The 11,477-nt window shown below is 36.0% G+C and overlaps 1 protein-coding gene across 1 annotated transcript in view; it reads left to right on the top strand.

The window, feature by feature from the left end:
- The window catches only part of LOC106879854 (zwei Ig domain protein zig-8), a 683,376-nt gene that overhangs the window by 556,402 nt on the left and 115,497 nt on the right, over positions 1-11,477 (top strand). Inside the window, exon 4 of the mRNA XM_052972042.1 lies at positions 1,282-1,406. Within this exon, the coding sequence (XP_052828002.1) occupies positions 1,282-1,406 (125 nt within the window). The remainder of the gene's footprint in view (positions 1-1,281; positions 1,407-11,477) is intronic.

Genomic DNA, 11,477 nt, shown 5'->3' with positions numbered 1-11,477 from the left:
GTCATGAAAGCTCAGGCCTTGGGATTGAGATCCATAACTGCTAACAGTTGTAGGCACATGAAGGGAATACAGCTGAGTAACAATTCAACTACTAAGTCATCTGCCGATAAAAATTGTCTCAACAACCCCTGAGTTCAAATTCTACCATGCTTGACTTTACCTTTCATCTTTTTGGAGCTGATAAAATGAATACCTGTGAAGCACTGTGGGTAGGGTAATCAACTAATTCTCTCCTACAAAATTTCAAGCATTGTGCCTATAGTAGAAAGGCTCCTTTCTCTCCTCTTGAAGTAACCCATGTATCTCTGTTACTGCAGAGCATCTATTTCTGTCCTTCTACTTATGAACTGTGGAGGTGCAATGGCCCAGTGGTTAGGGCAGTGGACTCGCGGTCATAGGATCGCAGTTTTGATTCCCAGACCGGGTGTTGTGAGTGTTTATTGAGCGAAAACATCTAAAACTCCACGAGGCTCCGGCAGGGGATGGTGGTGAACCCTGCTGTACTCTTTCACCACAACTTTCTCTCACTCTTACTTCCTGTTTCTGTTGTGCCTGTAATTCAAAGGGTCAACCTTGTCACACTCTGTCACGCTGAATATCCCCGAGAACTACGTTAAGGGCACACATGTCTGTGGAGTGCTCAGCCACTTGCACGTTAATTTCACGAGCAGGCTGTTCCATTGATTGGATCAACTGGAACCCTCGATGTCGTAAGCGACGGAGTGCCAACAACTTATGCACTGATCTCTCATCTCACTCAAAGCCACTTTCCTCAATACTATTCAGCCTTCAGTTTAGGCAATCTTGTCTTGTAAATTATATGGTGAACTCACTGTTGTTGGTGCCACATCAAAAGCATCCAGTACACTCTGTAAAGGGTTAGCATCAGAAAGAGCATCCAGCTGTAGAAATCATGCCCAAGCAGATAGTGGAGTTTGGTGCATTTTTCTGCCTTGCCAGCCAGCACCTATCAAACTATCAAACCCATGCCAGCATTGAAAACAGGTGTTAAATTATCAGTATTATTATTATTATTATTATTATTTTATGTTTGACTTTTGTTTTGCATTTGTACAAGTTGGATCCAAGTCTCACCCAGAGACCTCAAGATGACAACAAGTTAGAAGTTCATGTAGGTGTTATGCCTAGGGTACCATATATTATTATTATTATTATTATTATTATTATTATTATTATTATTATTATTGTTATTATGATTATTATTATTGTTATTATTATTATTATTATTAATATATTGTTTTTTTGTTCCTTTATTTGTAGCCTTTGCTCAATATGAAGACAATGCACCTATTCCACGGTTTAACCCGTCTCCTACCAATGTGACATTTCGAAGAGGAGAAACTGCAATCCTTCACTGTTCAATAGAGAACTTGGGCACCAAAACAGTGAGTATTCTGTTTGCATTCTAAGTTTTCCTTCTTTTCAACAATCCACATCTCTTTCTCTTTTACAATGAATAGTTGAAATGTTATATTTCTTTCTTTTTCTCTTTCTTTCTCTCTTTCTTTCTTTCTTTCTCTCTCTTTCTTTGTCTCTCTTTCTTTCTTTCTTCTTCTTCTAAACATTTTCATACATATAAACACTCTCTCTCTCCTTTCTTTCCCTCTTACTCTCCCTTCCATGCACACTCTGTCCCAAGTGTTCTCTCTCTCAAACACGCACACACACGCACACACACACACACATACACACACACACACACACACACACACACACACTCTCTCTCTCTCTACATACACACACACTTGCTCGTACACATGCAATTCTCAAAGAATGGTAAAAATTCTTCCTTTCCTGCTGCTCCATTAGTAGATTATTTAAAGGGAAGTTATCTTTTATCATTTTCCCTTACCAACTCCACACCTGAACATTCATACACATGCACAAACATACCTACAACTACAGGCAAACACACACATGGAACCATACACTTGCACACACCGAAATCAATGCCGTTTATTTTAACCAGAACCACACAAAAATCTTAAATCTATGATTCCAAAAACAAAACCATATTCAACGTAAGACAAGGAATTTTTACATTTTCGTAAATGAATTTCGAATTCCATTTGAAGGGGCATTTTAATAAAATTAGAATTTTCTGGTATTTTTGCTTTAGAAATTTCAATTAGAGAAATAGAAATTATGTTATAGAAGAATGTTCCGGAGTAATATGAAGAATGGTTCACTCATTTTAGAGGGGGGCGGTGGTTGATGATGATAACCTGCAATTAATTAGAAAGTGGGCTCTTCCTATATTTTTGGAGATTCCGGTTCCATTTTGATGTTTATTTTTGATAATCATAGGAGATTGTTATACCTTCAAATAATATGTGTAGCTGTGTGTGTGTGTGTGTGTGTGTGTGTGTGCACCTGACTGTCTGTTTCATTCTTTCAGTCTCTCTCTCTCTCTCTCTCTTGCTCTCTCTTGCTTCTTATCTCTCTGTATGTGTGTGTGTGTGTGTATGTGTGTGGTTTTCATATGATGATTGTAGCAGTCCACAAATAAGAAAAAAATTCTATGTTAAAAGCAGGGTAGCAAATAATTAGATTTATTCATATTTTACAAAATAGCCACACTGTTTCAGCAAAGCAAATACTCCTAAGTTTTATCAGAAAATATATATAGTCCAAACCATGCCAGCATGGAAAACAGACGTTAAATAATAATAATAATAATATATTTTTATATATATATATATATATATATGTACAAACAAAATGGACTCTCCTGTCAAAGATCATGTATAAGTGTTCAGCTTTTACGAAACGACCTGCACAAATGATTTTGTTCATGGTGATCAAATGTGTGTGCTGTATATTATCTCACCCACTCCATCAAATGTTGGCCTTTCACGATATCCTTAAAACCAGGAGCTTTTAGGCATCAATATATGTATGGGTGTGTGTATCTTGTGTGTTATGTCACCTAGCTTTCACCACTACAATCATTTTCAACATATGTTTTCACCATGTTTGCATGGGTGGACAGCTCGTCTCTAATACTATGTACTGACCATCATCCTTTCCCTGAGATCAGTCTTCCCCAATGCATTCCATGTCTTCATGGGTCTCCCTCTTCTACATGTTTCATCCCCTTTGAGCACAGCTACACTTCATTACCCAACTGTCATCCTCTACCTATTACACGCTCATACCAGTGCATTCTTTACTCTCACATATTACATCACCATACTTCTTATATCCAGGTTTTCTCTCAGCTCTTTTGTCCTTTGTTGTTCATGCCCGTTAGCCATTACATCTCAAGCAAAACCTGCTTGCTTCATTCCTTTCTAGTCTTTGCAAATTCTCTCTATTTAGAGTCCATGTCTCATTACTGTGCAGCATTGCATTTTGTATGCAAGCACTATATGATCTGCTTTTCACTGAGAAGGAAACCTTTTGTTGCCAGCAGAAGTAAAAGCTCCCTGACCTTTTCCCACTCCCTTCTTAATTGAAATTTATAATTGGAAATGGCCTCTTTCAGCTTATTCACACACACACAGACACACACGTACATGTGTGTGCTTGTCTGTGTTTTTGTACATGTTTGTGTACACACACACACACACACACACACACACACACACACACACACACACACACACACATATATATATATATATATATATATATATATATATATATATATATATATATATATATATATATATACATATATATATCAGGTCATTAAGATTTTGAACTGAAACTTTATTTTACTTTATCTCAACAAGAAACAATGCAGTTAATCAAAGCACCTAAATTCTCAACACAATTTTGCCATTTTATCGCTAGCTTATTCATGCCGGCAGCGAAGAATTCTGGTGGGCAAGAAGTGATAAGATCATGAAAGGCTGTTTTTGCATCTTCTTCAGATCTGAAGTTTTTTCCTTTCAAAATGTTGTCTAATGCCTGGAAAACACGCTAGTCAGTTGGTGCAGGTCTGGTGAATATCGTGGACAATAGAATACATCTAAGTTCAGCTCCTGTTAGCTTTCTTTATGCAACATGTGGTCAAGCATTGTCTTGCAAGAGAATTGACCAATCTTGGTTGTTTAATTGCAAGTTCATTCATCATTTCATCCAATTGGTTGATGTATATATCTGCTGTAATTGACTTACCAGGTCTCCTGAAGATGTCGTGGATGACACCAGCAATGGATCACCAAAAAGACACCATTAGCTTTTTTTTTTGGTGAATATTCTTTTTTGGATTGTGTTTTGACACCTTGTTTCTATCCAACCACCTTGCAGAACCCTTGCGGATCTATTCCATCTCAATCAGAGATTTTTTGATTAATTTTTTTAACTAAACAGTTTGAAATTTTGAATACTGGTAGAATTTCTCACGTACTACACGGTTTACTCTGAACGATTTGAACAAAATTTCATATTTTAGAAGTTATTTCGTGTTAAAGTTGTTGTACTTGGGTAATTTCAACCAATACGTAGTTTGAGATGTATTCACTTGCACTACAGTTTCTAGCTCATCATTATTCACCTTGGTCTCAGGTCTACCATGAGGCTGATTTCCAAGAGTAAAGTCACCAGACCGGAACTTATCAAACCATCAATGTGCAGTGTGCTCATTCACCACATCTTCTTCAAACACTGCATTGATGTTTCGAGCTGTTTGGAATGCATTGGTTCCATGACTGAACTCATATTCATAAACAACACAAAATTTTGATCTCTCTATGGGTTCACAAAAATTGATTTACAAGAGAAAACACGCAATATAATCAGCCACCATGAACTGCATTTCAAAAAGTGCTGATGTAACTCTTCAATGTTGTAAAACAAAGAATTGTCAGGGTAAAACATTGGAGTTAACGACTGTCAAACATGGTGCATAAGAAAATCGGACATTTCATTCTTAATGACCTGATATATATACATCGTCGTCGTCGTCGTTTAACGTCCGCTTTCCATGCTAGCATGGGTTGGACGATTTGACTGTGGACTGGTGAAACCGGATGGCAACACCAGGCTCCAATCCAATTTGGCAGAGTTTCTACAGCTGGATGCCCTTCCTACATATATATAAAAATACACAAACACACAATCATTTAATATATACATGCAGGAATGTGTTTATATGTATATCAAAGGATACACACAGGTGTGTGTGCATGTGTACAAACATACTTGTAAAACATAAATGTATGTTCATGTCCAATTTCATTTGCATAGCAGTTTTCCTAAACATATACACATATACATGCATTCACATACTCATATACACATGCACATACATACACACATACATATTACATTTGTAGTTCAACCCCAAAGACGATGTTTTCAACAACAAGATCTAATTTAACACCCCTTTACTCCATCTTGACTTATTCATTTGTTCCCCTTGGGTTTATCCAGGTAACTGCACTACATTGATGAGACTGAAGAAACGAAGGGAACAAAATCCCTTTAGGGACTCAAATCTGTCTTGATTGGCTTACTTCCTGTTGCAGTCGAATTGGTGCCAGGTATATTTCTGTGCTTCATGCTGGATCGCACTGAGGATATGCAACATGTAATAGAATATAATCAACGTTGATGTAATAAACCTCAAAGGGCTTTTAAGTTCTTCTACTTAACTTTGATTACATGGTGGCATTAAGCTTATGTGATATAAACCAGCCTCTGGAGAGTATGCTAGCCCTATTTCCAGTAACTTTCTCAAATCATTTAATGTTATCCGGTTCAGTCGGAAGCTATGTGAATTGGTATGGTTCAATGAAGTGCACCATCCAAATTTAATTAGATAATGTCTACTGTGCATTTAGATTGAAAATCTAGGAGTTGGTTTTTACTCTGATTCATTTATGTCTTTAGTTCAAATCCTAGCTAAGTAGAGATTTTTTCATCTACTCAGCTGTTTGGTTTCTTTTATAATAAAGCAGGCCCTTGATTTGCTAAGAAAGCTTATTGAATAATAAAACAGTTAGCACTGATACCTTCACATACTGTGTACTTAGGATGTAACGAAGCATCTAAGACTGATTGAACTGACCAAAGACAATACAATAACAACTATAAGGGACTAGTCAAGCCAAGTGGGATCATAGTCGTGGTTGATTCCGGTGTCATGTCAATGGTACTCATGCCTGTGGCACATAAAAAAAAAACATCCTCTACTCTCTTGGAGTGGTTGGCATTAGGAAGGGCATCCCACCATAGAAACCATGCCAAATCAGAGTGAAACCTGATCCAGCTCCCTGGCTTATCAGCTTTTGGTCAGACCATCCAACCCATGCAAGGGAATAGATTATGGAATTAATTTCCAACCCTCTGCATTTTGAGTTCAAATCCAAGCATGGCCCACTTGAGTGCTAGACTTAATCATTCATCCAGTTGAGCACTGTTACATAGTCCCTTGGTTACCTTTACCAGATTCTACTCTGTTGCAAGCATTCAATTTGAACTAAGAACGTAGCAACGAGTGAAATACCACTAAACATTTTGTCCAGTGTGCTAATGATTCTGCCAGCTTGCTGCCTTAATAATAATAATAATAATAATAATAATAATAATAATAATAATAATAATAATAATAATTATTTCACATTTTGGTATAAGGTCAGCTAATTTAAGGGTAGGTGTCAGATGTTTATGTTGACACCAATGCTTGGCTGATACTTTTTATGAATCTTGGAGAGATGAACGGCAAATTGACTTCAGCAGGATTTCAACTCAGAGCACAAGTGAAAATATTAGGGTATGTACTAACACACTATAATTTATCAAAAGTCTAGGTTGTAGTTATCACTAAGATGCAGGGGAATGAATTTATTAGGTATTACCTTAAAGCTGGTTAAATAATGACTACCCATGCATATATATATATTTAGATAATCACATGCATGCACACACACACACACACAATATATATATATATATATATATATATATAATCATATGTATACATAAATTTATTTCTATATGTATATACGTATATGTGTATGTGTGTTGCGTTCTTGTGTGTGTATCTTTCTTTTAAGAGCACTTCTCAGGGAAACTGAAGAAAATATGTGCTAATGCATCTTTAAACTTTTTATTACATGCACACACACACACACACGCACACACACATGCACACACACACACACACAGATTGTTAAGAGAAAGCCAAGGATCAGTCAGTGAAGTTAATTAACCGTTATCAAGCTGTTCATTACATCATGATAGTCTTGCATAAATGTTTGCAGTTTCCGTTGAATTCCTTACAAAAGCACCATCTCACATACACTAATTATACAACATCTCCCAAACAATCTCTCATCTCTAGAATTTACAGAAAAATTCTTCCTTAGCTAAGCTAGATACCACAGTAAATTCCTTAGATCTTTCCAAGGTTGAAACAGTTCTGGGGTTGTCTGAGATAATTGGTTACTGAAGACCTCTCTTACTTCTCATTGCCATCAGCTCTCCTGTCTATTACTAACCAAAAGGGTAGGAGTTCACATCCAGGTTCTTAAACTTTCCTGATTCTGTACACTGGTGCAATCTGTGTAACTTGAGTGTCAGTGATACCTCTGTGTGACATGATTTTGTCCTTGGTTAGAAACTTATTTTCTATTTTCTAAGCCATTTTTTTTTAATACTTTCCAGGGATGTTTCCTTCAAATGTTGCTTTCCTTACATTTATTCAAATCCCAAAGAATCTCTCTCAACACATGGCCATGATGCTTCCCTACTACTCCTGCTCATGATCAGAGATGCAAATATTGCTCAAGTGGTTAAGGTCAAGCAACTAGCAAGCAAATCTGTGGTATTGAGCAGAATATTTGCTATAATGATATTTCTGCTTCAGCAAATCAGTGCTGAATCTGTCTGAAATGTAATGGAACATGGATCAGTTTCAAAATATTGATGTCTAGGTCAGAAAAAAAGGCAAAGTTTGAAGGGAATAGAAGTAATTTCCTTTGATTTCTACATTGAAGCAAATAGGAAATTGACTGATGACAAACAGGATAAAAATTTTGTTACACAGTGCAATAACTGCTAGATAATAAAACAATTGCTCCTAATTTAAGAAGAAAGCCAGCAATTTCATGGAGAAAAGGCTAGTTGATACCATTTCCATCAGTACTTGTCTTGTACTTTATTTTATCAACTCCAGAAGGATGAAATGCAAAGCTGACTTTGGCAGATTTGAACTCCAGCTGTAAAGAGTCAGAAGAAATACCACAATGCATTTCATCTGATGCTCTAAGTTCTGGCTACTTACCACCCTATCAAAGTCAAATAATGATAATTTCTATCATAAGTACAATATCTGTTTTAATCTATTTGAGCCCTTTTTGGGGGTTGATATAATAAAGTATCAATCTATTACTGGAGTTGATGTAATCAACAAAACCTTCTCTGCAGCCAAATTTCTGGCTTCGTGCCTATGTTAGAAATAATAATAATTATAAGAGATAGAGAGAGAGATGGAGGGAGAAAGATAAGATTGATAGACATAAGCAGAAGAGATTGGTTTGTTAATTGAAGTTAGTTTGCAGCTCTTTGATCTGACAATTTATCAATTCTACCATTAACTGTGACCTTTGACATCAAAACTGTAGATTTATAACTTTTGGTCAAGGCTGTGCATTTTGGTCGGGAAAGTAGCAGACAAATGATGTTGCAGTAAGAAACTACCTCCCTTTAAGATTTTAAGAAAACTATCTAAAAATCGAATTCGATTTTCAACTATGTTGAACCATCATCATAATCATCAATATTATCTTCCTCCTCCTCATCATCAACATCATCATCATTATTGTCATCATCAATTTTATGTTCCTTTTTTTCCATTTTAAAATGGGTTGGTGGGTACTTTCTGATGCAGTTTTTTTTTGGCCAGGTACACTTCTTGATAACAATCGTTTCGGTCACATCTCTTACTGGCATGTAAGGGTTAAAAGAAAATTATCTGTAAGACACTGGGGTCAGTTTACCTGTGATAAACTGGTGTGAAATTGACTGACTGTACCCCTTGCCAATGTTTCAATGCTTTGTGCTAAATTGAAACCAATGTAACTCATTGCATTATGTATACAACACACACAGGTTAACTTTGATAATGATTTCAAATTTATACCCAAGGGCAGCAGTTTTGAGGCGAGATGATTAGTCAGTATTATTGACTCCAGTACATGCGTGGTACTGACTGGTACTTTATTTTATCAATCTTGAAAGGGTGAAAAGCAAAGCTGACCTTGGTATGATTTGAACTCAGAATGCAAAGCACCAGAAAAAAAATAATGCAAGGCATTTTATCCAATGCTCTACTGATTCAGCCAATCTACTACCCTGGTAAGTTTAATAATGATAAATATTGCATCAACTTTACAGCCTGTGCAAGATGATAAAGCTCTCTGTGATGCAAGTTAACGGCAAGTTGTTGCAATGAGCAAAAACAAAAACAAAAAAGACTAACAGTTCAAGCAGCAACAACAACAACAACAAAAAGAGAAACAGCATACAACTATCTAATGTTCTGTATTCGTATGCCTTAGTGAGAGTGGAAGATAATATAACTAAGTATAAATCTGATTAGGAAAGATAAACTTTGGAAGCGAAGCAGATAAGTTAAATGGAAAGATCTTGTTGAAAACAATTGAGGAGGAAGATGCTGGGCATGTGGCGCCATCACAGAACTGAGATAGAAAATGAATGATTTATTGTCAAAGAGGAGAATGATTTACTGGAAAGAAGTTGAAATGTTTAAGGTAGATTTTCAGGTCGGTACGTTGGCAAGTTAGTAGGTTTGTTAAGGAGATGTGAGACATAATTAACTTTGGCTTAATTAAATTAACGCAAACTTGCTGAAAATTTTCACGACTCTAATCAACATTACAACAATAGCAGAGACAGCCACTGGTGTATTTATTTATTGATTGGACGACTAATGATTTTTTCACTGGTTGAATGTGACTAATGACATTTTTGTTTCATTAACTAATGACATTTTCAATTGATTGACTGATGACTTTTAAGCTGATTGACTAACAACATTTTAGCTTCATTGACTAATGACATTTTTATTTGATTGACCAATGACATTTTAGATGGATTGATAAATGACTATTTCAATTGATTGACCAATCACTGATTAATTAATGACTTGTTAGCTATTGTACATACCAGCTTCCGTTTTTTAATTATTTTGGTATCATATTCTAAACTAAAGTCACTGGTGGAGTTAGGAGAATGCTGCGGATTCGAATCACATCATTACCACTATACTGTAATTATTACAGCAAGGTCAGTGAAACACTTTCTGACTCAGTGCAAACAGTCATTAAACAGGTTCGATGAGTACGCGCGTGCACACACACACACACACACACACACACACGCATGTGATGGGTTTCCAACAGTTTCCATCCATCTTATCACCTCACAATACATTAGTTGGTAAAGGCTGTACAGTGGGATTGAACCCAAAATGACAATATTTTTTAAGTAGTGAACTTCTTAACTATACAACTGTGCCTGTGTTTTGTATTAAATTCCTAATTTTTTTACCTAAGTAAATATAGTAGGCCTACTGGATTTAGACTGACCTAGGGTTAAACAACAACAACAAAGAAAAATATTACACCACTACTACGGAGAACTTGCAAAATTGCAGGTTATGTGAAGTGGTGTGGTGCACAGCTTGCAGTGATTGCAGTGAACAGCTGTTGAATGTATGTTAGGAAGGGCATTTAGTTGGCACCATTGCATGGGTTCCACCTATCCACTGCATGGTACCATGTGCAGCAACAGTAACAATAATTATAACAGCTGCTGCACACACATGCGGTAATGTTGACATGAACTGTCACCCCTGTGGAAATGGTTCTTTGAAGTGATAATTATAGAAAGGACATGATACCATCACCGCCTTCACAACCACAACCTCCACCACCACTGTCATTATCATTGTTGCTATCATAATCATCATTATCATCAATACAGCCATCACCACTAATCACATTGTCATTGTCATCATTAACATTGCGGTTGTCGTTGTCATCACTACTTTTGCTCTTTTGCAACCGTCATCATACACATCATCTAATATCATCTTTCTTCTGACATAGATGGTAGATTATATACATTTCTAGATATTGTTCCATGTGAAAATCACACACACTGACTTACACATACACACACAAATATATAAATAAATGATTATATATATATATATTCACAATAAGGTGATTAAAATTAAAATAAGCAACAAGGATATCAAAATAAGCAACAAGAAATTTAATGAAATTTCTATATCTTTGTGCAGCTGAAAATTGCTCTACATTTTATATTTGATGTAATGTTTACATTGCTCAATTAAATGGAGTTTGGATATCCGTGTTGCTTATTTTGATTTTAATCACCTTATTTTGAAACTGTATGGATAATACCATACTCAATTCTGGTGCCTTAACTTAAGTACCATATTCAACTGAATCTAT

Source organism: Octopus bimaculoides, chromosome 12, assembly GCF_001194135.2.
Source record: "Octopus bimaculoides isolate UCB-OBI-ISO-001 chromosome 12, ASM119413v2, whole genome shotgun sequence".
In the NCBI taxonomy this organism is placed as follows: Eukaryota; Metazoa; Mollusca; class Cephalopoda; order Octopoda; family Octopodidae; genus Octopus; species Octopus bimaculoides.
Note: the sequence above shows the minus strand (reverse complement) of the source record. Positions and strands in the feature narration are given on the sequence as shown.